At 41.4% G+C, this 27750-nt stretch overlaps 1 protein-coding gene across 1 annotated transcript in view; it reads left to right on the top strand.

The window, feature by feature from the left end:
• The window catches only part of LOC148366768 (uncharacterized), a 39224-nt gene extending 14745 nt beyond the window's left edge, over positions 1 to 24479 (top strand). Inside the window, exons 7-14 of the mRNA XM_088333564.1 lie at positions 1814 to 1966; positions 3084 to 3121; positions 13662 to 13691; positions 13777 to 13943; positions 17458 to 17882; positions 18141 to 18234; positions 20751 to 20994; positions 24340 to 24479. Coding sequence (XP_088189690.1) covers positions 1814 to 1966; positions 3084 to 3121; positions 13662 to 13691; positions 13777 to 13943; positions 17458 to 17882; positions 18141 to 18234; positions 20751 to 20994; positions 24340 to 24419 — 1231 coding nt within the window. The 3' untranslated portion in view covers positions 24420 to 24479. The remainder of the gene's footprint in view (positions 1 to 1813; positions 1967 to 3083; positions 3122 to 13661; positions 13692 to 13776; positions 13944 to 17457; positions 17883 to 18140; positions 18235 to 20750; positions 20995 to 24339) is intronic.
• Positions 24480 to 27750: the final 3271 nt, after the last annotated feature.

Raw genomic sequence — 27750 nt, 5'->3', positions numbered from 1 at the left:
GTGACAGCAGTGGTTTTCGCCTGGGAATTCTCCCATGGATGCCATTTTTGGCCAGTGTCTTTCTTATCGTGGATTCATAAAAACTGAATTTAACTGGGCTGCTTTGCTGCCTCCGGTCCAGGACAACTTGCCGTGGTTGACGAAATAATAAATTCTGATGTTTACTAGAAGATCCTGGAGGAAAACGTCCAGTTCGAGCCCTCAAACCCAATTTAGTAAACAACTATTTTTAATGTTTAGTTTCTGTTATCGCTGCCAAAGGTGAACTGCTATTAAGTTGACGGGGCAACTACTTTTTCACATAGGACCAGATAGGTTTCGATTGTTTTTGTGCCCTTTATTGTCAGGACGGAAACAGGACCCACTCGCGTAAGTTTTATTAGAAGAAAGGGGGGGGGGGGGGGTTGCGCCCACGATCCGGGGATTGCTGGACGCAGGAAGCAGGTCGCTCTGAACGCGGAAGTGGTACTTCCGTGGCGGGTGACGGCGGTATCGGGAACAGAAAAAACAGGTCAGTAGCCGGGGATAGAAGAACAAAAACATGGTCGGGATCGTAAACAAGACGAAAGCAGGGAGAGGAGAGTAGACGTGGTCGAGATCAAAAACGTATCGATATTCGGGACAGGAGAACAGACGTGGTCGAGATCAAATCAGGTCGTAATTCGGGACGGGAGAGCAGACGTAGTCGAGATCAAAACAGATCGTAGCGGGAGACAAACAGGAGCAAAAAAACGGGACAAGTGAAAAAAGGGTTCCCGTCTAAAAACAGAGATTCGCAGACGGACCGACAAAAGGGGACTGACAGAACAGAGTTTAAATACTGACAGGGAGCCAATCTGTCAACAAGCTGCAGCTGGCGCCACAAGGGCGGGGCCAATTGGGCGCCATGGCAACCGTGACATTTATAGAAGGAATCAACATTCCGATACTGAATTTTGTATTTATCTGGGTGGTTTTCTGTGTGATATTGAAATTGGTTTGATGTTCTGTTCTTTGTGAGTGATAGATATGCAAGAAGAAATCAGAAAGGGGGCAAAAGAACTGTAAATAGACACTGTCCCTTTAAAAGAAAAATCGTCCAGATCCTTTGATCAAAAGTGTCATGATTACTGATTTGAATCACCTGTGCTCGCTCATTTGGCGCCAACCGCTGCCAGCTCTGATTGGCTCCCTGTCACTATTTCAACCCGGTCCTGTCAATCGTCTGTTGTCAGTCCGTCTGCGAACCTCAGTGTATCCTAGGCAAGCCTTTTTCGACCCTGACTCCCACCTGTCCCGTTTTTGCTCCCGTCTGTCTCCGGCTACGACCCGTTTTGATCCCGACCACGTCTGCTCTCCCGTCCCGGCTTACGACCCATTTTTGATCCCGACCACGTCTGCTCTCCCGTCCCGGCTCACGACCTGTTTCTGACTTCGACCACGTGTTTGTTCTACTGTCCCGGCTATCGACCTGTTGACACCGCCATCGCTCGCTACGGAAGATCCACTTCCGTGTTCGGATCACAAACTGAGTACGAGAGCGACTTGCTTCCCGCGCCTAGCGAACGCAGTCCTTCCTCTTTCCTTCAATAAAACTTGTGAGAAACGTAACGCAATTGGGTCCTGTTTCCGTTCTGGTCCTGATACAAAAGGATGCCTTAAATTCTACATTGTTTTCAACAGAAGGCCCCATCTTCACAAAATGACACAGTGGAATGAGGGGAGTGAAAAATCAATGGCATGTTGACTATGCTGCTCCAATTTAGTGTCATTGATGACGTAAACACAAATATTTTTGAGGGCCCATGAAAATGTCTTTCGGTTCTGCTTGCAGTGTTCGGGAAATAGCAGTTGTCGGTCCGTCCGGGCTCATCCAATATGGCTTCACCTCGGTTGGTGCCACGTCGCAACTCTCCCTGTCCTGGGTCCGGGGAGAAAATAATCTCACCAGGGTTCTTCCCATCTGCATTGTTGCAAATTCCCTGAGGTAAACAAAGATTCGCTGTAAACCAGGGGTGTCAAACTCATTTGAACTCGGGGGCCACACAATAGAACCAACGTTCTGTCGGGGGGCGGACAAGTAGATTAAAGAGAAAGAAAAAGAGATAAAGAAAAAAGAGAAAGAGGGAAGGAAAAGGAGAGAGGGCGGGACAAAAAAAGAAAAAGAGAGAGAGGGAGAAACAAAAGATAAAAAGTCGTGAGGGAGGGGGAAAAGAAAGGGAGAGGAAGAAAGAAATCCAAAGAGAAATAGAAAGACAGAAGGAGAGAAAAGAGAAAAGAAAACGCGAAGGGAAGGAAGAGAGAAAGAGAAAATAGAGAAAAGGAAAAAAGGAGGTTAGAGCAAAAGAGGTTAAAAAGACACAGAGAGAGAAAGAGACAGAGAGCAACAAAGGAAGAGGAAAAAGAGACGGGCGCGTGGTGACGGGAAGTGGGGTAAAGGTGAGACCTGTTTGGGACGCGGCGGACAATAGTGGATATATATTTTTCCCACCCTTACCTTTGGAAATACACACTTTTTCCTTGGATTACTTTCAACGGGACCCGGACTCTGCCGGTCTGCATCAAACCTTAAGTACCGGTATCATTTTCCGTTCATTTCGCCGGCTGTGATTTTTGGACTGTGTACTTTAATGAAGGACATTCAGTTTCAATCGCGGGACTATAAAGTCGGATCTGGGTTAATTTTGTGTTTGTGTTATGTTTTTTAATGTGGGCGCATGCGGCTTATATACAGGTGCGGCTTGTGTAAGTACAAAATCGGTTTTCTCCTTAAAATGTGGTAGGTGCGGCTTATAATCAGGTGCGTTCTATAGTCCGGAATTTACGGTAATTCTTGCTGTTTTATGTATTTCAAGGTGAAAAAGCTATGATATATTTTAATGTTAAATGAATTCTAGTTTCGACTTCATCATTCCATGTTTAGTAAAATTTGTTGTTGTGTTTCTACGGACATTAGCATTTGTTGTGTTTCTGAATTTAAAAGTACAACGAAAACAAATGTTCACTATTGGGTTAAAAATATTTTTATGCACCTAAAGTTTGGCCGGATAATGGATTTTTATTTAAAGGTAATTAACAAGTTTTGTTTCTACATTTCTTTGCAGTTTACAGTCGGAGCCCAGATGCGTGTGGCTGTACCAAAGTAAGGCTGTGTATTATTTTATTATCATACCTTCGGATTATAGAAAGTAGCAGCTAGCATGTAACCAATAGCATAATTTGTAAGCATGAAGCAGTTAGCATGTAGCTGTTAGCGTGAAAATATAACAATTACACATTATCATAATATTTCAGCATGTAGCTGTTCGCAAAAATTGTCAATATTTAACTGTTAGCAAGTAGCTGTTAACATTAAGCTACAGCAATTAGACAATAGCATTATTTTTTAGCATGTAGATTTTAGCATAAATTGTCAATATTTAACTGTTAGCAAGTAGCCGTGTTGTGGCAAATACACTTGCAAATGTAGAATGGATTTGCATACATGTGGAAATTTAGAAAGACTTGCTTACGTTTGTGGGAAAAGGCTGGGTAGACATCCTTGAAGATACTCTTGGCAGACATTAAGTTTCCTTGAAGATAGCGTGCAAGGGACGGGACGCTCTGTACTTGATACGTGATACAGGACCGCCTTTTGGGGTGTACTCAATCGAAGCCTAATCGTCACTACCAGCTTTAAATACATTGTCATGTTCCTAGCTCTGTGAGATCTTTATTGACGCATCAATAAAGTGACATCTCCCTTTTTTTTTTTTTTTTTTTTTTTTTTTTTTTTTTTTTACGGAGGGAGACGGTTTAAAATGTATTGTTTTAGATAGAACCGATAGCACGTCTCGTTAGGAATCGAAAACGTTCGTTTTTTTTTAGAAATCGTTTTGACGCTAAGGGTGTGCAACATAACGTCCGAGAGCCTATGGAGTTCCCAGAAAAATAAATGTTTTTTCAGTTGGAAAACGATGAATTTAGAAGTGAAAAGTCTAGAAAAGTATGTTTGGTTATTTTAGGTGCTTTAGATTATGTTAATGCCAGAATAACACCAAGAAAGGATAGGATAATAACAAAAAGTAAAAGGTTAACCTATTCCAGTTTTCAGTTCGAAATTGGAAAATTAAGGAATGTGAAGACGAGGAAAAATCCAATTGAGTGAATTGGGATGGAGTAATTTGAGATGGAAGCATTGTTGTACGAAAGTAGTGGAAAAGCGTGAGTAAATACTTTCTTTTCATTGAATATGGAGGAAAAATTCATTGAGTCGAATAAAAATGAGTAAGATGAATCATTGTAGATCAATGCACGTCGTTTTCACATTAAGTAGGTGAAGCTAAGATAGTAGATTGAATTGGTTTGGAAAAAATAAAAAAAAATAAATAAATAAATAAATAAATAAGTGAGATGGTTATATGTCAATTTCCCATTAAACTAGTGGGCTAAAAAGCATGTGTTAGAGGGCGTAGGAGAAGGGAAAGGTATGTAGAAAATGGATTGTTGGCAGAGCAAGTAAGGAAGTTACAAATACAGAAAGATAAAAGTTAGTAAAAGAAGGTAAAAAGGGGAAAAGAAAGTAGGCGTTGAGGAAAAGAGAAGAGGGGGACATGCAAGTGACAAAAGAAAGGAATGTAAAGGGGAAAAAGTAATTAAATGACATATTTTTGTTGACAATTGGCCGCAGTAAAGAAAGCATATGTTCCGGGTAGACGTGTATAGCTAGATACCATCGGACAACCGAGAGGAATTCCAGAGGAATTTAAAGTTAGGAATGAAATTAAGTCTGGATTAGAATCGATATTGATCTGGAAAACTCCGAATAAGAACGCAGAATGGCTTAATTACATTTATTGATTTATTACAACCAACGACGTTTTATTAATTACATTAATTACATTAACGAGGCCTTTAGTGCAGTAGGAGAGCAAAGCGATTTTCTCTTAGCCAGTAAAGGAGGCGTGTGTCATATGATAAAGGAGGAATGCTGTACTTATGTACCTTTAAACACACCCTTGCTCTAGGGGCATTTCTCTATTACCGTATTACTGTCGTAGTATTTCTACGGTACTTTTTCCAATTTCGAACTGAAAACTGGAATAGGTTAACCTTTTACTTTTTGTTATTATCCTATCCTTTCTTGGTGTTATTCTGGCATTAACATAATCTAAAGCACCTAAAATAACCAAACATACTTTTCTAGACTTTTCACTTCTAAATTCATCGTTTTCCAACTGAAAAAACATTTATTTTTCTGGGAACTCCATAGGCTCTCGGACGTTATGTTGCACACCCTTAGCGTCAAAACGATTTCTAAAAAAAAACGAACGTTTTCGATTCCTAACGAGACGTGCTATCGGTTCTATCTAAAACAATACATTTTAAACCGTCTTCCTCTTTAAAAACGTTTTTCTCGTCTCAACGAGCACTGTATTGTTCCCTTTCTCCCTTTCCTTCGATATTTTTCTGTTAATCCTTTCAGTTACGTGGGCCCATTAAACGCTGGACAACCATATAGACAAGAAAGATAAGAATACAGGAAAGAATACAAACACTTACAACATTGAACAAACATAAAACATATGACAAGACAAATGGCCCACAAAAATTTAAGTTAATTAGTCAAATTAAGTCAGTGCACATTGAGGCCATGTGCCTACACAACTACCGAGTTAGGGTTATGGTTTTCCTCTTCTACACAATTTCCCGAATTTTACGTACTGGCCGTGCACTCATTTTTGGCTGTCGGCGTTGTAACCTCACTCTTCAGTGCTGTCGCCGTGGGTGTTGGTTTTTCTGGACTTTGGCGTGTCGGTACCCTTCTCGCCTGTATCGTCACATTAAGGTTTAGCATATTATCCGTCACTTTAGTCTGTACTGTCGTTAACACATTTGGTTTTCGGTAGTCCATCGGCACTCCGACTGGTTGCACGTCTTTATTTTGTCGGATTAATCCCATCGTACTCGGGATTTTAGTACCTCCAATTTGTTTATTTTTGCTATTTGTACTTTCCAAATTTTCAATTGTTTCACCATGTTGTATAGTAGTGTCACACTTAACCGGGCTGCTGTCTCTCTGATGTGCCATGGTCCGCAACTGCAGCGTCGCTGTCGGGATCTCCGGCTGCACTTCTGGACCCGCAATTTCCATCTGCCGCCGCGATTTCCCGAGCTCTGCTCCTAGTAACAACCATATCAGACAATTTATTATCACACACAGCTTTGTCATCCACATCTTGTTTTCCAAATTTAACGTTACTGCCCTGTTGATCTTGCTTGGTCTCGTCGACGGTGGCAGCGCGAGCCTTGGTACAGTGGTTCCGATGGTACCAGGTTGAGCTGCCCTCGACCTGGACTGCGGTCGGCGTTGCCCTCACGACGGTGTAGGGTCCCTCACGCCTCGGTTGGTTCCACTTTCGTCGAAACACCTTGATGTACACGAGACCCCCTGGGACGTCTTTTCAAATGGTTGTTCGACCTTGGACTCTTGTCTCTTAACCAGCCGGTAGATGACAGCCGTCAATTGTCTCATACAGTCTCTCAGTTCAGTTTGTAGTTGCTCAAGTGGCGGCCCCTTATAGGGACCTCCCAGATGCGGCGCTGGTCTGCCTGTTAGCATTTCATGCGGTGTTAAATGCGTGATCCAATGAGTTTGCATGCGATAACTCATCAGCGCTAACTGTAGCGCATCCCCTCAGTTGAGCCTAGTACTCACAAAGATCTTGTTTATCTTTGATTTTAATATTCCATTTACTCTTTTCCATTATTATTCTCTCCGTCTGCCGTGGCCTGTAAATACGGAGATCAGTAACCCTGTTTTTTCAGCTATTTCACACCCCCCCTTGCATAATATTTTTAAATTGTGCACTTGTATCTGATATAAAGTCAAAGGTATTCCCCTGTTACCTATTCTCCTTAATAATCCTCCTGATGCTCCTGCATCTGGAGACACATCACCGTTTTCCTGGAAAGCAGATTCAAAATACAATTTTAGCAGTATTTCTGTGTTAAAAATAAAATAATTCACAATCCAAACGTATCAATATTCCTCAGATTTGTAAACACTACGTCAATCAACAAGATTCTAGCGTGATTCAATGCAGACTCGTGTTGTTCGTTATCACCGCCTCGTCGACGGCCTTGGCCGTCTGGCTCAGTCCATTGTGACGTTCCACTCGTAATCCGCTGCAGGAATGTGCCATGAGCTTTATCAGTGCCACACTGACCTTGGCGCCCAGTTGTCTACCTCTTTCTCCTCGAAACTGGCTGCAATCAGTTCAGATTGCCCCCTGCTCACTGTTTGAGGACAGCCTGGATGTGCTCCAGTGTCCCCACGACCCTGCTGTAGACAAGCGGCGCAGACAACGGATGAGTGAACGTCTTTGTTTGTTTTTTGCCATCTTCTGCCCTTTTCAACAGTCCGTCTGACTTCTGAATCCTGTTAAATCGGTTATGTTTACAAACTCGGATGTTTAGTCTAGGTTAAATGACCATGAAGAGATCACCTAAGCAATTAAATTCTTAAATTTGTCATGGTCTTCCTCAAGATCGAGTAATCTGCCCCTCATTGTCTTTTGAAAATGCTTGCCAAATTGTTTCCTCAATTTACCCAAACTATACTTATCACGTTTATCGGAACAAGATCCCACAAATCAAAAGGCCACACGCAAACGGAGCACTTGACGAATTAAGTAATCCCTCCACTTTTTTTTTTTTTTTCCATACAGTAAAGGAGCGAAAGACGGGGGAAAGACGGGGGTGGGGCGGGAATACACATGGTTGAGCTCAACTCACACAGAGCGAAAGACGGGGGAAAGACGGAGAGTGGTGGGGGTGAGCTTTGTGTGCGAGAACAACCCACAAAAAGCAAGACACTTTAACGCACATACAAGACCGTAAAACGTAGAATAAGCAGTCACTCCATCAATCATCCATGCTTCCTTAACTCCTCTCCCAACGCCAAACAACACAAAAAAAAACAAAAAAGGCAAAAAGAAACACAGGCTCTCCTAGCCCTTAAACAATTAAGTATAAATCACCCGCGCACACCCACTCAGGCGGGCGGGGGAGAAACCGAACCGAACAGAACACACATCCACATACAGAGAGACACACGCACAATTAACGCCAGCTGGCACACACACCAACATTTCCGAATGAGACATCTCCCAGACTGAAAACATGTAAGCAATTCTCACACATTCTGTGTATTGCTTGTTTCTATGCGAATATATCTTAATAATACAACATCTGATTACTGCTCATTTTTCTAACGCCGGTATAACCTTTTAGATTGTAGAAAATGGCGAGGTTCCATGCACCACACTTTTTCCTAAGTGCAAGGTTACATATCCCTCCCAAACCATCAATCGACTAGGGAAACACATAAAACATGCCCCGTATTAACCATACATAGATCGTCTACTCTCGAACTGTCACTTTAGCAAATGACGACGTCTTATCACAGCTTTACACAGATCTCAAGACAATCATAAATATATAAATACCGACGCCGCTGCACCATTTTATCCAGGTTTTCAAGCAGCCTATGTCCCAAAACAGACAGGATTCTTTGAGCTCAGAACTCCCGTCGGACATAAAAATCTCAACTCAGTCTATATATCTCATCCGTCCGAACTTGGGCCTGACTACAGACGGAAAATCCCACGTGCACGAATTTTCATAATTTAGCTCCGACGCCACAGGCTCCTGTCCACCCACGAATCTCGACAAGCAAATTGAAACAAGGAGAGAATAAAAAAAATCTTCCTTACCTCAACCGCTCATTCGAGACCGTTCCACTGAGAAGTCTTTTCCCTTTTCTGTTTATTTAAGTGCCAATCCACGTTGCGGCGCCAAATGTTGTAGAAATTGGAGGTCCGATAATCGAGAGGAAGTCTTCTCATAAGTGGATAAAAGACATAGACAGGAGCCCGCTTCGTTATGGAGGGAGATGTCACTTTATTGATGCGTCAATAAAGATCTCACAGAGCTAGGAACATGACAATGTATTTAAAGCTGGTAGTGACGATTAGGCTTCGATTGAGTACACCCCAAAAGGCGGTCCTGTATCACGTATCAAGTACAGAGCGTCCCGTCCCTTGCACGCTATCTTCAAGGAAACTTAATGTCTGCCAAGAGTATCTTCAAGGATGTCTACCCAGCCTTTTCCCACAAACGTAAGCAAGTCTTTCTAAATTTCCACATGTATGCAAATCCATTCTACATTTGCAAGTGTATTTGCCACAACAGCCGTTAACATAATATGTAAGCAAGAACTAGTTAGCATTGACCAATCAGCATAATTTGTTAGCATGTAGCCGTTAGCATTCACCAATTAGCATAATTCGTTAGCTTGAAGCAGTTAGCATGTAGCCATTAGCATCATTTTTTATCATGTTTCCATTAGCATAACTCATTAACATGTAGCCATTGGCATAATTTGTAAGCATGAAGCCGTTGACATGTAGCCGTTAGCATAATTTGTCAGGATGTAGCTGTTAAAATAATTTGTTAATATTTAACTGTTAGCAAGTAACCATTAGCATGATTTGTAAGAAAGTAGCAGTTAGCATGTAGCCAATAGCATAATTTGTAAGCATGAAGCAGTTAGCATGTAGCTGCTAGCGTGAAGATATAACAATTAGACATTATCATAATATTTCAGCATGTAGCTGTTCGCAAAAATTGTCAATATTTAACTGTTAGCAAGTAGCTGTTAACATTAAGCTATAGCAATTAGACATTAGCATTATTTTTTAGCATGTAGCTTTTAGCATGAATTGTCAATATTTAACTGTTAGCAAGTAGCCGTTAGCATAATATGTAAGCAAGAACTAGTTATCATTGACCAATCAGCATAATTTGTTAGCATGTAGCCGTTAGCATTCACCAATTAGCATAATTCGTTAGCTTGAAGCAGTTAGCATGTAGCCGTTAGCATGAAGCGTTAACATGAAGCTGGTAGCATAATTTGTCAGGATGTAGCTCTTAAGATAATTTGTTAATATTTAACTGTTAGCAAGCAGCCATTAGCATAATTTGTAAGAAAGTAGCAGTTAGCATGTAGCCAATAGCATAATTTGTTAGCATGTAGCTGTTAGCATGAAAATATAACAATTAGACATTATCATAATATTTCAGCATGCAACTGTCAATATTTAACTGTTAGCAAGTAGCTGTTAACATTAAGCCATAGCAATTAGACAATAGCATTATTTTTCAGCATGTAGCTTTTAGCATAAATATTTAACTGTTAGCAAGTAGCCGTTAGCATAATATGTAAGCAAGAACTAGTTACCATTGACCAATCAGCATAATTTGTTAGCATATAGCCGTTAGCATTCACCAATTAGCATAATTTGTTAGCTTGATAAACATTTTGGACACAATCTTTTAAAAAAACGACAAATATCTGTGTAAGAAATAACAAAAAAATTCAGAACAAAAGTCAGGACAGTCCAATAAAAATACAGGAATACAAAAGTACAAATATAATGATGTCAACATACCTTCTGTTGTACAAGATTTTGAGAATAGTCAGAAAGTGCAAAGAGAGTAAGCAGCGGAATGTAAAAACCTTTAACACTATGCAAATTAAATATTTCGTCAGGAATTGCCCATTGCCTTCAACTGTCCCCGCTCGTTTTGGCTCCAGCTACTGCTCGTTTCCTGATTGGTTCCCCTCCTATTTAAACTCAGTACTCTCATTCACTCCTGGTCCGTCAGCGAACCTCCGCACATGCAAGGCAAGCATTTTTTGACTCTGGTTCCCTTCTGTCCCATCCTATCCTGTATCCGATTCGTCTGCCCCTGGCTTCCCGATCGTCTCCGGCTACCAGACTTGATTCCTTCCTCCGACCACGCTATGATCTCCCGTTCCGGCTACCTGACTTGATTCCTTCTTCTGACCACGCTCTGAACTCCCGTGCCGGCTGCCCGACTTGTTTCTGTTCACCGACTACGCTACGATCTCCTGTTCTGGCTGCCCGGCTTGTTTTTGTCCACCGCCCACACTCCGATCTCTCGTTCCAGGCTGCCCAACTTGTTTCCGTCCTCCGACCACGCTATGATCTCCCGTTCTGGCTACCTGACTTGATTCCTTCTTTCGACCACGCTCTGAACTCCCATGCCGGCTGCCCGACTTGTTTCTGTTCACCGACTACGCTCCGATCTCCTGTTCTGGCTGCCCGGCTTGTTTTTGTCCACCGCCCACACTCCGATCTCTCGTTCCAGCTGCCCAACTTGTTTCTGTCCTCCGACCACGCTATGATCTCCCATTCCGGCTACCTGACTTGATTCCTTCTTCTGACCCCGCTCTGAACTCCCGTGCCGGCTGCCCACTTGTTTCTGTTCACCGACCACGCTCCGATCTCCTGTTCCGGCAGCCTGGCTTGTTTTTGTCCACCGCCCACACTCCGATCTCTCGTTCCAGGCTGCCCAACTTGTTTCTGTCCTCCGACCACGCTATGATCTCCCGTTCCGGCTACCTGACTTGATTCCTTCTTCCGACCACGCTCTGAACTCCCATGCCGGCTGCCCAACTTGTTTCTGTTCACCGACCACGCTCCGATCTCCTGTTCCGGCTGCCCGGCTTGTTTTTGTCCACCGCCCACACTCCGATCTCTCGTCCCAGGCTGCCCAACTTGTTTCTGTCCTCCGACCACGCTATGATCTCCCGTTCCAGCTACCTGACTTGATTCCTTCTTCCGACCAAGCTCTGAACTCCCATGCCGGCTGCCCGACTTGTTTCTGTTCACCGACTACGCTCCGATCTCCTGTTCTGGCTGCCCGGCTTGTTTTTGTCCACCGCCCACACTCCGATCTCTCGTTCCAGGCTGCCCAACTTGTTTCTGTCCTCCGACCACGCTATGATCTCCCGTTCCGGCTACCTGACTTGATTCCTTCTTCCGACCACGCTCCGATCTTGTGGGCTTCCTGCTTCTCCTGCCCAGCGATCACCGAATCGCTGGCGTTTGTTTTCCTGTGCCTGACTTCTCCGTTTCCGCAATAAAGCTTGGTCTGAAACATTAAGTGTTTCGGCCTACCCTCTGTTCGAGTTCTGACATATTTCTACTCCTACTACTTTTTCGGAACAAAAGTTAAAAGGGTCAAACAAGAAAAAAAATTTGCAATGTAACAAAAATTCTTCAGGAATTTCAAGTGGCCGTTTGACAGAGTATGGCAAACCGCCTTGTGGGCAGGGTTGGGTAGGGTTACTTTAACTTGATTACTTTCAATTACCTTTGGATTACTCCAATACCAAATATCCTAATAAAAGACAAAAGAAACTAAATATGAGAGAAATAAATACAAGTACAGTGTCTTTGTTCGAGGCGCCTGGCTTTGGCAACATCAAGTTGACATATTTCAACTTGCAGCTTGTTTTTCTCTTGTGTTTCTCTGAGTGTTGTCTCACGGGCCGGATTCAGTCCCTTAGCGGGCCTGATCTGGCCCGCGGGCCGCCTGTTTCACACCTGTGGATTACACAACGTTAGAAAATAAACTCAACCGTACAAATAAAGTCCAAACACAATTGGTACAAATCGATTGTGGTAATGTTTTGTATATCTATGCACAGGCTTGGGTAGGGTTACTTTAACTGGATTACCTTCAATGACTTTTGGATGACTCCAATACCAAATATGCTAATAAAAGACAAAAGAAACGAAATATGAATACAATGACTCAATTTTGTCCAGGCTTGGGGAGTAACGGAATACATGGAACGGCAAAAATGATGTTGGCAAGCTGTTTGGATTTATTTTCATTTTGTTTCTGTCGCATTTTATATTAGTTTTGCCGGAGATCAATGAGATCAAAGCCAGGAGAGAAAGCTTACCACGTGTTGTGAGTCATCATTCTATTCATATTTAGTTTCTCATCTCATCTCATCAGCCGTACCGCTTTACCTCATTAGGGTCGCGGGGGGGCTGGAGCCCATCCCCAGCCATCTCCGGGCAGTGGGCAGGGGACACCCTGAACTGGTTGCCAGCCAATCGCAGGGCACACGGGGACAGACAACTCATTCGCACAGTCATACCTAGGGACAATTTGGAGCGGCCAATTCACCTGAAATGCATGTTTTTGGAATGTGGGAGGAAACCGGAGTGCCCGGAGGAAACCCACGCAAGCCCGGGGAGAACATACAAACTCCGCACAGGAAGTCTGGAGCTGGATTTGAACCCACGCAGGAGGTTCCCATGACATGAACTGTGCCGCACATGCGCTAACCACTGCGCCGCCGTGCTGCCTATTTAGTTTCTTTTGTCTTCTATTAGCATATTTGGTATTGGAGTAATCCAAAAGTAATGGAAAGTAATCCAGTTAAAGTAACCCTACCCAACCCTGATTTTATGTTAGTTTTGCCGGAGATCAAAGAGATCAAATCCAGGAGAGAAAGCTTACCACGTGTTGTGAGTCATCATTTTATTCATATTTAGTTTCTTTTGTCTTTTATTAGCATATTTGGTATTGGAGTCATCCAAAAGTAATTGAAAGTAATCCAGTTAAAGTAACCCTACCCAACCCTGTTTATCCAATCAACTAACAACATTATTATAGTGCTGGTTTAAATGGGAATACTGTATCGATCCCAGTACAATGGTATCAAACCGATCCAAGTAAATGCTCAAGGTTAATAATATCGATATTTGTATCGATCCACACACCCTTACTTCCCTTACTCTTGTTCACTGCAGGAGAAATGAAGTCACTTCCCGACGGAACAGGTCCGTAAGATTTTTCTCTCCCTTTTTTTAAAATTTCCTGGGAAATTACAATGTGGCCTGAATATTTCGTGTCGTCTGCATCCAGAGCTGATTTGTGATGAGACCGAGATGACACTGGTTCTCCCTGTCAGTTCCCTGATCAACATGGACCTGGCTGATCTGCAGCTCAACAGCCCTTCTTGTCCCGTCCTGCTCAACGAGACTCATCTCATTGCACGGATCGCCTTAGATGCTTGTGGTACCAAAGCTGTGGTAAGAGGGCTGCATTCATCCCGGAATTATTTATTAGTGTCTCGCAAAAGTATTGCCGTATTGTTATATTTCAGGCTTCAAACTTAGAGTTAAAAAACTCAAAATATTTTCCTAGAATTAACAACATGTGAGACACAATCGTGTGTAGGGATTTTTCTATCTTTAATTTTGAAAAATCGAATTATTATTTACTGCAATCAGTAAACGAATTTGCCTCTAGGTGTTGCTGGTGCTCCACAATAAATCTTTTTTTCTTTGAAGGATAATGGAATTTCCTACACGGATTAAAAATTAAATTACGTTATTACTTTAAGTTCTTTGAGTTCTGATATGAATTACTAATCCCAAGAAAATTGATTCAATAGACCATGCCGATTGAAATAGACACACAATTTATTAACACAGAGAATTAATGATTGGGGAAAAGAAGGGAGGCGATGGCGCCAGAGATAATGGTTTTTTTTTGTTAGGTTTAAGTCCCCAACATTTATGATAAAACGCTCTGAAATGAAAGAAGACATAGAGAATCGGCCATAGAGAATTGGTTATTTTATTAACCATTATAATGAGAGCGGCGGAGACCGGGCTGTTACAAATCTCCTCACTCACTCTGAAGAAATCTCCGATCTCTCCCTTCTTTTTATTAAGGTTCGCCCTGTCGTACATGAGTCTCAACTTTCTGAAGGGAGGGGTTCTATCTAACTAATTGAGACTGCTGTCTGACTGTTGCTACGCGGAGTTAATTAATCTTCTTTCGCACGGCCTGCTTTCCACCCGATGATCACAGCTGGCCTCTGTCCTGGACACCCCCTTTCTTCTTTCAAGGCTCCTGGTGAAAAACAACTTGAGTTATGGCATGCACACATAATTCCAGGTCAGGGTGCATCCATTGGTATGTGAGACAGACTGTACAAAAAACAACTCATGGCCTTGAAGAACAGCTTCCAAACTGAAAACTCTACAAAAAGGGCTGAGAACACTTATAACATATTAATGTCAACTGTAGGATAAATATATGTATAGAATTCCAACAGTTTTACACCGCTTAAAGTCTCTTAGTTACTAGCACAAAACAAAAGTTTCCCGCTATAAGGCTAGTCGATTTGGAGAGATTCCTCAGAACAGAAAAAAACTCTCATTCCCAAGAACCAGCAAACATGGTGTTGAATCTGAAACCGTCCTCTTACTTGTTGTTGCGTAGAGATTTGGTCTTGTGCTCTGGATGGTCGCAACGAGTCAGCCAGCCAGGTAGGAGAAAAGAGGAAAAAGATGACGAGCTATCGATCAGCTTCTCTTTTTATATGGACCAGTGATGCTCAACCAAAACATGCCTCTACGGGCGTGGTCTTAGATATCTGATACTCGCAGTAGCTGTTGACGGTGTTTGAAGTTGCCAAACTTGTTAAAGCCCAAGAAGTGAGAAATTTGCGCAATGTTCTTCCCCAAAAAACAGTTCAAGTACCTTAAGGTTTGATGGTGACCATTTGTGCACAGCATTTTCGAGATCTTTTGAGAAGTACTCTATAGGATTGAGGGCTGGACTTTGGCTTGGCTATTCTAACACCTTTATATTTTAAGTTTTAAACCATTACATTGTCAAGTTTTTTGCCAGAATCAACCTGTATTTGGCTCAATCTATCTTTCCATTAACTCTAAAGATCGTCCAAATCCTTAATCACTTTTGAGCATGTAATGTGTTTATTTTGCCTTTTTCTACTCAAATCGCTCGTATTGAAACTATTATGCACTCTACCATAAAACTTATTTCAGCATAATAAACTTTTTGGTAGAGTGCATAACAGTTCTCAAAAGTGATTTATATACAGTGTGCATTACCGTTCGATTACATCCACAACAAATACAAAGACGGAATGGTTTAAGTTGTATTACATTCCCAACAAATGCAAGACGAAGTGGTTTTGGTTATATGTTCGCCATGACATTCCCAAAAAGTGAGATAAAAGTGAGATAAAACGAGGTAAAAGTGGTTATATTAGCTAGGGGATGCAAATCTCGGCAGGGATGCATTTCTCGGCATAACACCCGCCAGACATCACTGAGAGAAGCGAGAGAGAAAAATGTGCTCACTCTTTTTCTCTCTATCTCTCTTTGACACTCTCCCTTTTACTTCAAATTTTTCTTTGTTTCTTTCTCTCCCCCTCTTTTTTAATATTTTTTTGGGGGGAAGAATGGGCAAATATTTGTGTTTTAAGATGTGCAAAACCTATAGAGACATACCCAAAATGACATAAATATTAACTCATTTCGAAACGTCGACTTTAAAAATGTATATATGTTAGTAATATAATATAATAATATATTCATCAATATAAAATACTTTTGGTTTCTTTTCACATGTAGAGCAAATAAACCCAGCACGAAAATGACTTTCACTTTCTTTGTTTCGGGTGGCTTGCTTTGGATAATTCCCGAATGTCCCAATTCACCATGTACCATAACGAAATCTGATAACAGGAAGTTTTGAATGTACCGTATTTTCCGCACTATAAGGCGCACCTAAAAGCCTTTTTTTTTTTTCAAAAGCTGACCATGCGCCTTATAATACAGTGCGCCTTATATATATTAAGTCTGATAAAGGGGGCGGATCCTTTTTATCATTTACAGGCTCACATAGGCTAAAGGGGCGAAACAAAGCCTGCGATTGGCCGAAAAAGATGAATGTGAATCACACGTTGGGTTGCACTACGGCATAGAGAAAACATTTTTTTACTATTCTGTATTTGTAAATATTTTACTCTCCTGTATTTACTACACTCACGGTTGTAAGAAGACCATGGTTACGTATCATTATTGAATGTGATGGCTGCAAGAGAACTTTGGTGAGCTATGCGGCTTTATATTTTCCCGGTATCTTGTTTTAGAACGATTTTAATGTTTCTGTGATGAGTCTATTTTTAAACTCCATTCAATTAAAGTGTTTATTGTCATATGCACAGTAAAGAACCCCGTTTCCCTGCACAATAAAATTCTTACTTTGCTGTCCACACAGTTGCTAGCAAAAAATAAAATGGAAACTAAGAAATGTTTGGCATTTCTTGAATCCCAAGACTTTAACCTTCCGAATGATATTTGGAACGATTCAGTTGAGTGATCGGTGACATCGTACAGACACTGTTTCCGTACATGTCTGAGACACGTATTTGCTTCTTTGCAAGCTTTCGGAATGTTAAGGGGGTAATAAGTTTGTCGACGTTCCCATTGTAGCGCCTTATAATCCGGTGCGCCTTATGTATGGAAAATATAGGTCCAAAAACGATTTTTGGGGGGTGCGCCCTATAACCCGGTGCGCCTTATAGTGCGGAAAATACAGTAATTAAAACGTCCAAGGCAATTTACTGATCAAATAATGTTCTCACCGTACGTAACCCTGGGCGGGCCTGATCCGGCCCATGGGCCAAATGTTTGACACCTGTGGTTTAAAGCCTGAAATGTGTCATATGACAAAAAAATGTCACTATTTTTGTGCCGACCCTCTTTATGTATGGTTTTCCAGCACACCGGAACCGAGCTCGTCTACACCAACACCTTGAAAAGTGCGCGGCTGTCTTCCTTGATAAGTCGTCAGCCTTCATTGATTCTCCCGCTGGCGTGCCGCATCCCTGCAGTTCGAGCCAGGGGCCCCAATTTCGACATCGCCGTGCCTACGACAGCTTTCGACACCGCTAATATTCGGCTAGAATTTTACTTGCCAGGAGAGGGACCGCTGGCTTCGTATACAAATAATCCACAATTCAAGCCGCTCAGTCTGTTGCCAGGACCGAAGCGTGTTCGGTCTTTCCAAGGGGAAATGGAGTCCAAATTTCTGGACCTTCATCTGCTTTCTAATACGACGTTGGAGCGAGCTGAGATTAATGTCAAACGCTGTGTGCAGTCTGAGACGGAGGACTTTGCTACAGGACTCACCATACTGGAGAACGGGTGGGTAATATGAGACTTGAATTCATTCAATGCCAGAGGTTTTCCTCAAATCAGGAGAGCTAATACACATCATTTTTGCCTTTACTCCCCAAGCCTGCACAAAATTTAGTCATTTTATTCCTATTTTGTTTCTTTTGTCTTTTATTAGCATATTTGGTATTGGAGTAATCCAAAAGTAATTGAAAGTAATCAAGTTAAAGTAACCCTACCCAACCCTGGTCGTTTTCCTGCCTGAAGATTCTTTACTTCTTTTTCCAGATGTAAATCGTCCAACTCAACAAAGGAGATAAAAGGAACAGGTCATGCAAGAATCTTTCGGCTGGATTTGTCTGACCTTTTGACGGAAGATACGGTGCGTTATTTTTTTTTCCATTGTCCTTTTTCTTTTTAATCCTCATACAGTGCAGCCAATTTACAGGGTTTTGTTTTTTTCCCCAAAAATTCCGTTTATTGTTTTGACAATTGAGCGCTATTTTGAGGTTGGAGCACTGTCACACAGTTTACATTGAGTGACAAGTTGGCAAATGAAAGCACAGTGGAACCTCGTTTCTCGACCATAATCCGTTCCAGAACCCTGTTCGAAAACCGATTTGTTCGATCACCGAAATCATTTTTCCCATTAAAAATAATGTGAATCGTTTTAATCCATTCCAACACCCAGAATGTTTACCTTGAATGTTTAACGTAAACATGAAGCTAACCCAGGCTAATCGTACGTTCGCGTTATCGTAGTCTTCCGTACGAAAGATTACGCTAACATGAACGTGTAAAAATTTAAAAAAAGGATAAAGAAAAGAATTATGAATAGGATTTCTTACCTTTGTGGTGGTCAGCAGAAGCCATGCTTTATTCCCTAGCAAGATCAGACACTCGCACACCTCCTTCATATTTTACTATTATTTCTTTCTTAAATGCAATAGTTGTACGCACTACTCTTCTTTTTTCACCTGTAGCAACTTTGCTAATTTCTTCGGAGGCATAATTAGAGGCTAAAACACTTGGTACACCTATATTAAAAGCGAAAGCAAAACGAAGCACGTCCGCACGCGATAACAGTTGGTCAGGAAAAGAGCGATCTACACCCGTACGCCGCTCAGCATCGCACCCTAGCGTACACACTCACGCATTACCGGCGTTCGAACTCCGATTTTTTTGACCGAACAGCAAAGCAAGAATTTGTCGAAATTTTTGGTCGGACTCCGATTTGTTCGAACTGAGAGGTGTTCGAAAACCAAGGTTCCACTGTAAATAATATTGTAATGCCCCTGCGTGTGGTCAAGGACGCACAAAATCGATGCTGGAGTCTGATCCCCAATTTAAGGAACAAAATAACAAACGGGAAACACATTCAAACAAGAGCCGCAGCTCACGCTTATTCATGCTCAAAAACAGACTGAAGAACCGACACGAACTTCTACCCCAGTCGCCTCCCTCCTCCCTGACGTCCTCCTTAAAGGGTCCATACGCACACATAAAGACAGTCCCAAAAGTAACAGACATTACAATAATCTATATAAAAAGATTTGATTTTCACGAGAACCAGAAGCCTCTAACAAACAGTGGGTAATAACAGTCATAATAATAAATAATCTCCTAATGTATCTCCAGCCTGACGTAAGAGGCGTCTAAAAGGGGCGGAGTCAGGGGGCTGGGAATCCCCTCCTCTGTATCAATCTCCCACAAAGAGTCAAAAAAGTAAATATGCTCTTGACTGTAGCTAAATCCCACTAGGGGAATACGGTTCCGGGTTATACATACTACTATGGTTGATCAGCCACTGATACCAATGATGTAAATAATTCATAAGATTCAAATTCCAAAAGACAAAAGAAACTAAATTTTGTGCAGGCTTGGGGAGTAACAGAATACATGGAACGGCAAAAATGATGTTGGCAAGCTGTTTGGATTTATTTTCATTTTGTTTCTGTCGCATTTGATGTTAGTTTTGCCGGAGATCAAAGAGATGAAAGCCAGGAGAGAAAGCTTACCACGTGTTGTGAGTCATCATTTGATTCATATTTAGTTTCTTGTGTCTTTTATTAGCATATTTGGTATTGGAGTCATCCAAAAGTAATTGAAAGTAATCAAGTCAAAGTAACCCTACCCAACCCTGCCCAGGGGTAGGGAACCAAGGGCTCAGGAGCCATATATGGCTCTTTTCATGAGTGCGTATGGCTCCGAAATAAAATGTAACTATTGCACATCTCTCTGTGGCGTTCCAAAGTCGAGTGATTTCATCCCGATTTTGGTCCATATAAATCCGAAGCAACTTAATGCAGAAGTTCGATAAGAAACCATTTAAACTGATCAATAAAAACGCTGGCGAACGACTTTGATTGGGTGAGCAGTAAAGGTGGGCGGATCCCTGCACACAGTGCAGGACACTTCCTTCTCTCTCTCTCTCTCGTTCAGTGCAGTCTACACTAAAAGCGAATATGCTTATCGTTTACAGTCATTTGTGACATTTTTACAAAAGAACTTTGCATGCACATTGTTTGGAAACCGTTATTAAGGACCAATTTCATGGAAAAAAATGGCCTTGACACTCTTAACTGAAGGTGGAAGACAAATTGTAAATGGCATATTTGCATTGATTTGGGACACAGAATTTGGCATTATTATCATTTCATACATTTGATGAAATCATCCAAAGACACACAGTGAAATCAAATGTGCTGAAGAATTAGCTTTTGTCTAGAGAGCGTGTTTGTCAGTTTTTTCAATTTTGTCTGAAATTATATGATGTGGCTCTCTCAATTTCTTTTTAAAACTTTTTTTTTGCTTTTATGGCTCTTTGGGTCAAAAAGGTTCTCGAACCCTAAACCTATCCCCTTCCCCCCATCCCTTTTTTCTTCCTGTGTCAAACAGCTGTACGTGGAGTGCGATGTGGATCTGTGCATCACCTTCCTCCCCTCTCAGACGTGCGTGACGCAGTGCAATCAGGATTTGCTGAATAGAGGAGGGGGACAAAGTGTGTTGAGCAAATCCTTCACACTCAGGTCAGGTCCTGTGAGCCTCATGGTCACCACACCAGCTCCGTCTACAAGTTCTGTCACTGGTGACACGGGGCAAACGGGACCAGTGGAATCGGAAGTCACCACCACCTCGAGGGGTAAGAAGGAGCTAAACCAGGGGTCGGTGTTAGGTTTAAGTCCCCAACATTTTTAATAAAACGCTCTGAAATAAAAGAAGACATAGAGAATCGGTCATTTAGAATTGGTTATTTTATTAATCATTATCATGAGATCGGCGGAGACCAGGCTGTTACATATCTCCTCCTCGCTCTGAACAAGTCCCCGAACCCTCCCTTCTAATATTAAGGTTCTTGGAGAAAAACAACTTGAGTTATGGCATGCACAGGTCAGGGTGCACCCACTGGAATGTGAAAGAGACAGAAACAAAAAAAACAACTCATGGCCTTGAAGAACAGCTTACGGCTGAAAACTATACAAAAAGGGCTGAGAACACTTATAACATATTAATGTCAACTGTAGGATAAATATATGTATATAATTCCAACAGTCGGGAACCTATAGCTCGCGAGCCATAAAGGGCTCTTTTCATGAGTACATATGGCTCAGAGATGAAATAGAAATTGAGCATTTACTTATTGTTATCTACAAAGCTGATTCTTGCATGTGCAAAACCGATACCGTACCTGTCGCGCTCCAGGGCTCCATGCCCTTACAAACTGTCCTATTTTCCCTTACAAATTACAAAATAATCTTACACCATATTTTTTTTCAAACGTGTTTATTTATGTAGTTTAATATGTTATATTGTTCATGTGTTTCCTTATATCATATATATTGTTAATTAACATTTTGTCGTGAGATGATGAGTTGCTCGACATAAATGAGGTTTATTATAAAAAAAAACAGTTAAAAAACAAAGTAGCTTGGACGTTCACCGTAGAAGGAAAAAATACATGCAAATAGAATTAAGTAGAATAATACATTTTCTTTTTCAAATTATGAATTCATATTCTGTATTAAATTATTGTTGGTAATATACTGATTAAAGGGATAACCACCAACCTGTCTTTTTTCATTTTCTTAACTTCTTCATACAACATAATAATTCGTAATATAACGGCTCAAAGCAAGTGAGACGTTAGCCGGTTCTTTAAAAAGAGACGGACTATTCCCCCTGCCCCTTAGGACACTACAAGTCCTTAAGGTGTCTATTAAGATAACTAACTGTACTCTATATACATGTATATAAATTCTGTAGGGTAATATTTCATTATGGCCTAATTCACACATGTTAAACTTAGTTTGGCTCGGGGGCCAGATTTAGACTTTATGTCCTCAGGTGGGCAGGATCAGTAAAAAATGCCAAATATCTAGCTTAGTTTTTAGTACTGGGGCAGCACGGCGGGGCAGTGGTTAGCGCTTGTGCGGCACAGTTCATGTCGTGGGAACCTGTCGTGGGTTCAAATCCAGCTCCAGACTTCCTGTGCGAGGTTTGTAAGTTCTCCCCGTGCTTGCGTGGGTTTCCTCCGGGCACTCCGGTTTCCTCCCACATTCCAAAAACATGCATTTCAGGTGGATTTGCCGGTCCAAATTGTCCCTAGGTGTGGATGAGCGGATGAGTTGTCTGTCCCTGTGTGCCTTGCGATTGGCTGGCGACCAGTTCAGAATGTCCCCTGCCCACTGCCCGGAGATGGCTGGGATGGGCTCCAGCCCCCGCGACCCTAATGAGGATAAGCGGTACGGCTGATGAGATGAGTTTTTAGTACTATGCTTTATCATCCAGCCTGCCCTACATATTATAATTACTAATGATAAGTGATCTTTTCTAGACACAACAGGTTTATTTACAAACAATGGACATTTTATTTTTCATATTTGGCATTGAATTATTTAATTTGTCCATTTTGACAGTTGAGTAAACAGCTTTACATATGAACCAACTCACCGCAAATGTAAGCAAACTCAAGCGCAAGGTATGAATAAAAATAACCTTGCCTTGTTTCTCAAATGTCATACTGCTCTGAAATACATAAAAATGAAATACAAAATAAAATATTTACCAGTGAAGTAGTATCTGGGCCTACATGTACACCCTTACTGCCCTCTGGCGGCAGGAAGAAGCATGGCTTGTATTTGGTTTAAAAAAAAAAAAAAAATTCAAGCCATGACCATTTTTGGACGACGACATTGTCCCTAAAAATCTCACACAACTCATGTCTGTGTACATTATTCGGACATGAACTTAAAGCATGACAACTGAGCCATTTATGAATATTTTTTGACTTCCAACCCTTCAAAATGTGATATCACGCCTATCCATACATATAAAAACAATTTAAATTATCACTCACTACACTAGGGGCAGCACGGCGGCGCAGTGGTTAGCGCTTGTGCGGCACAGTTCATGTCATGGGGACCTGTCGTGGGTTCAAATCCAGCTCCAGACTTCCTGTGCGGAGTTTGTATGTTCTCCCCGTGCTTGCATGGGTTTCCTCCGGGCACTCTGGTTTCCTCCCATGTTCCAAAAACATGCATTTCAGGTGAATTGGCCGGTCCAAATTGTCCCTAGGTGTGAATGAGCGAATGAGTTGTCTGTCCCTGTGTGCCCTGCGATTGGCTGGCAACCAGTTCAGGGTGTCCCCTGCCCACTGCCCGGAGATGGCTGGGATGGGCTCCAGCCCCCCCGCGACCCTACTGAGGATAAGCGGTGTAGCTGATGAGATGAGACTCACTACACTAATACTTCATCCTGCTACCGTTAGGGCGCAGATACAGAACAATAAGATTCAAGAGGGCCGCCTCGGGAAAAGCCTGATATCTTCCCGTCTGCTATTACCTTTCTAAACAACTGTCACAAAGCGGGTCGGGACTGTCTTGAAACGGGTCGGGAAGCAGGAAGTAGGAACTCATTTGCGTAGACGATCTGTCACTTTAATTGAGAAAGAAAAGTTGTCCAACACACAAACGGACCAAAAACAAAACAAAGCAGGCTCAAATGCAGGCAAAACGACAGACTAGGCATTTAACGGGATTAAACAGAACTTGCAGGAATCTCTCAGATTGTTACACCAAAGTGCAACAAAGTCCAACAAGCACAACAAGAATAAACAGGTATCAAACAGGCATGAACAGGTTTTCAACAAGGGTAAACAACAATCTGGCCAAGGGCAGTTCCAAAAGGCGCGTTTAAGTACCCATAGGAGTAATCAGGAAATACAGGTCAGCCGGTGTCAAGGGGCGGGGCCAGCTGGGCGCCATGACAACCGTGCAGGACATGACAACAACAAGCCCTGCTGACCCATTCAATGTCTCCCCTCATTGTCCCAATGTCAAGAGTTCAATTTTTAACGCTCTATACCTTGGATGAAAATTTAAAAAAAATGAAAATGTACGTACTATGTACCTGCATGCCACGGGGGTTTGATTAAAGATGGAACTCATGTCAATATTTTAACTTGTTTTTCTTCTCTCTTCTCTTGCAGCTCCAGACCGGGTCATTCTTATGCCTGTGGGATTGATAATTCATATTATTTGTATCATTCTTAAACATGTCTTGATTTGAATGAAGAATGTTCGATGACTTTATTGAAAAAAATAATAGTCGAATAAAAATCATGTCATAGTTCTGCTTCACTCCGTTTGAGACTTAGAACACCTTGTCAGATACATATGTGCAATTGTTTCAAGATGCCTCATTTTGTTTGTATACTTGATTTATGAACAGGGAGGAATCAAGCAATGGTAATAAAGGTTTGATAAGTTGTTCTGTTTTTATATTGGACGCCTGCAAACGAGACTACGTAGGATGCCGGTTAGTTGTTTTGACTATTATCTGTATCTGAAATAACGTCTGTCCGGACGTACTACTTACAAAACAACTTTTTCAAGATTTTTTTTTTTCTCAAATCAAACGTTTGCTTTATTTCGATTTCGAAATCTTCATTCGGTTTGGAAATTTCGGAATTTCGGTTCGTTTGGCAATTTGCATACTCGGCAGCCCATCAGAAGCCTGCATCGAATAACTTTGTGCTTCCGTACTTTCCCGAGCGCTAGAAAGTCGTGCATTTGCATATTATTTCCAAAGTAGACGCACAGAGAACACAAGAAAAATGGATAAGTGGTTAGGAATCAAGCCAAAACCTCAGCCCCTGAAGAAAGATTCAAAAGAAGCTAACAAAATTGATGACGCTACAAACCGTAAACATACATTAAAAGCATTGTGGAAAGAGGAGTTCACGTGGCTTGTAGCAGACGACGCAAGGCAAACATTGCATGAATGAAGATGCGTAAGTACAGGTACATACTGATGGCAGATGGAAAACAACGATGTCATATCCATGCAATGAATGTAATAAGTATATTTAAAACAAACTTAATTTTAAAGTGTTGTTCTGTCATATATTCTGATTATCAATCCTTAATACATTGCAACAATGGTTTGTTTGCAATGAGTCGTCTTATTGTGTTTCAAGTTGTGAAAAATGGGGCAGGCAACTTTATGGCTGGGTAGGGAACTTTTCAGAGTTGTCTGCCCTGGTGTCCAAATCATGTTGCTGTTCTTTGATATCCACAACCTTTTAGGAAGATCTGCTTTTTTAATCTATGAGATTTAAGAAAAATGGAGAGCTTAGTCTAAGGCTTTTAGAACAGATTTGTAAGTTAGCATTGTGAGGGTACCTTGTACAATCTTTTACTGTTATCTATGCCACGTTAAAAATTAATTAATGCCTTCTCTCCTTATTTTAAGTGTTTCACTGATCCCTTAACTGCCTGGGTTGACGAGGCACCACTACTCGTTGTGTGTCTTGGGAAAGTACAGCCCCCTCATGAAACAGACAATTCTGGTTTTCTATGAATACTGGTAGCAGGTGAAGCCTCCCAATCTGACCCAGACGCAGCACCTTCAACATCTGTTCACCGTTGTTGGTGTACTGTAAAATGCCTGCTCTTTGGAGGTAAGGCGGACGTCTGTAGGTCCAAGGTAGACTGATTTAAAGCCATATTGAAACTTTAAAGTTAAAGTTGTAAGTCCTTCTTAAACTGTGTTAAGGCTGCTTTAAAGTGTTTATGAAAGAGTTTAAGCTACAAATCCGAGTTAAACTGAGTTAAATTCACGTTAAAGCTTTCGCTAAAAGATTAACACATGCTTTGAATGAAGACTTAAATACACTTCAACATTTTTAATTATTTGAAGCAGCTAGAGTTTCTTAAGCATAGCTACAGAGATGAAAATCTTTGTGCTTAGTTATTAGAGGTATAAATTTCAAGATTTAACTGAGTTAAAGCAATAAGTCAGTTCACAGATTCCTTGCCTGGCAGGGTCGTCAGGAGCTTGCTGTGGTGTGTCTTGGGCAAGTACAGCCTGGCGGTCCTTCTCACGGCCATTTTTGGGGTTGTTGCTTGCTCCCCACACATGAAATAGTTAGTACTAGTATTGATTCCATTGTTACCAGTGGCAGGAGAGGCCTTCTAATATAACTCAGATACAGCACCTTCTTCATCTGGTGACTGTTGGTGTATAGCTTCCTCCAGCTCTTCTGGGATGAGCCAGACATCTGTAAGTTGGAAGCTTTAATCAAAGAGCTAAAGCTGTAAATCTGAGTTAAACAGAGTTAAAGGCTTGTTAAAGCAATAAAGTATTAACACATGCTTTAATCTAATACTTAAACACATTTCAATATGTTTACCTATTTAAATAAGCTAGAGTTTCTGAACGAGAGATGAAGATGTTCGAGTTTGGTTTCTAGTGAAGTCTCGATTTAAAGATTTGAGTCTTTGCTAAACTATAAACATATCAACATTAGGACTAGCAACACATTTTTGTTTCCATCATTCTATTTTGTGCAAACAACTTCTTTCTTTTTTCCCCCAAAATTGAAAAAGTGTTTAATGTTCAGTACTTGTTGAGTAAAATATCCCCGTTCTTAATTTGAATACCTACATTCTTCATAAGATGAAACTTGATTATAGCATTTCTTGACAAGCAAGAAATGCCAAACTGATTTAATGTGCAGAAATTGTGAAGTTGGCTCACTTTTGGAAAGAAACCAAAATCCATTGAAGAAAAAAAATGAAGTCGCTCAATAGGTGTAATGTTTCACGGACACCATTAGTCCAAACATAGCATTTTGATGAATATCGTGTTTGTAGAATATGAGGTAGAAAGCAGAATACACTTGTTTTTAATCTTGTCTTCATGTTAGGTGTTTTAAATGCAGGGCATTGGGAAACTTGAATGTGAGCTGTACTGGATCTCCACCTTCACAGTTAACCTCCTGAGCTCTCTCAAAAGGAGATTAATATGTGAAATATTTGGATATTGTGGCTCTTTCGGGTATTAAGGTTCCCGACCGCCATCTATATCAGTATGCATTCATGTTTAAGTGTTTTAAATGCAGCTCATTAGGAATCGTGAATGTGAGCTGTGCTGGATCTCCACCTTCACAGTTTACCTTTTGAGCTCTCTGAAAAATAGATTGAGGTGTGAAATATTTCGATCTTATGGCTCTTTGGGTTATAAGGGTTCCGACGCTTGCTATATAAGTATGCATTCATGTTTAAGTGTTTTAAATGTAGATCATTAGGAAACTTGGATGTGAGCTGTGCTGGGTCTCCACCTTCACAGTTAACCACCTGAGCTCTCTCAAAAAGATTGATGTGTGAAATATTTTGATCTGATGGCTCTTTGGGTTATAAAGGTTCCCGGTCGCCATCTATATAAGTATGCATTCATGTTCAAGTGTTTCCAATGCAAGTCATTGGGAAACTTGTGAGCTGTGCTGGATCTCCACCTTCACAGTTAACCAGCTGAACTCTCTCAAGAAGAGATTGATGTGTGAAATATTTTGATTTTGTGGCTCTTTGGGTTATAAAAGTACCCGGTCGCCATCTTT

The sequence above is a fragment of the Urocampus carinirostris genome, chromosome 4 (assembly GCF_059441175.1).
Source record: "Urocampus carinirostris isolate Australia breed hairy pipefish chromosome 4, RoL_Ucar_1.0, whole genome shotgun sequence".
NCBI classification, from domain to species: Eukaryota; Metazoa; Chordata; class Actinopteri; order Syngnathiformes; family Syngnathidae; genus Urocampus; species Urocampus carinirostris.
Note: the sequence above shows the minus strand (reverse complement) of the source record. Positions and strands in the feature narration are given on the sequence as shown.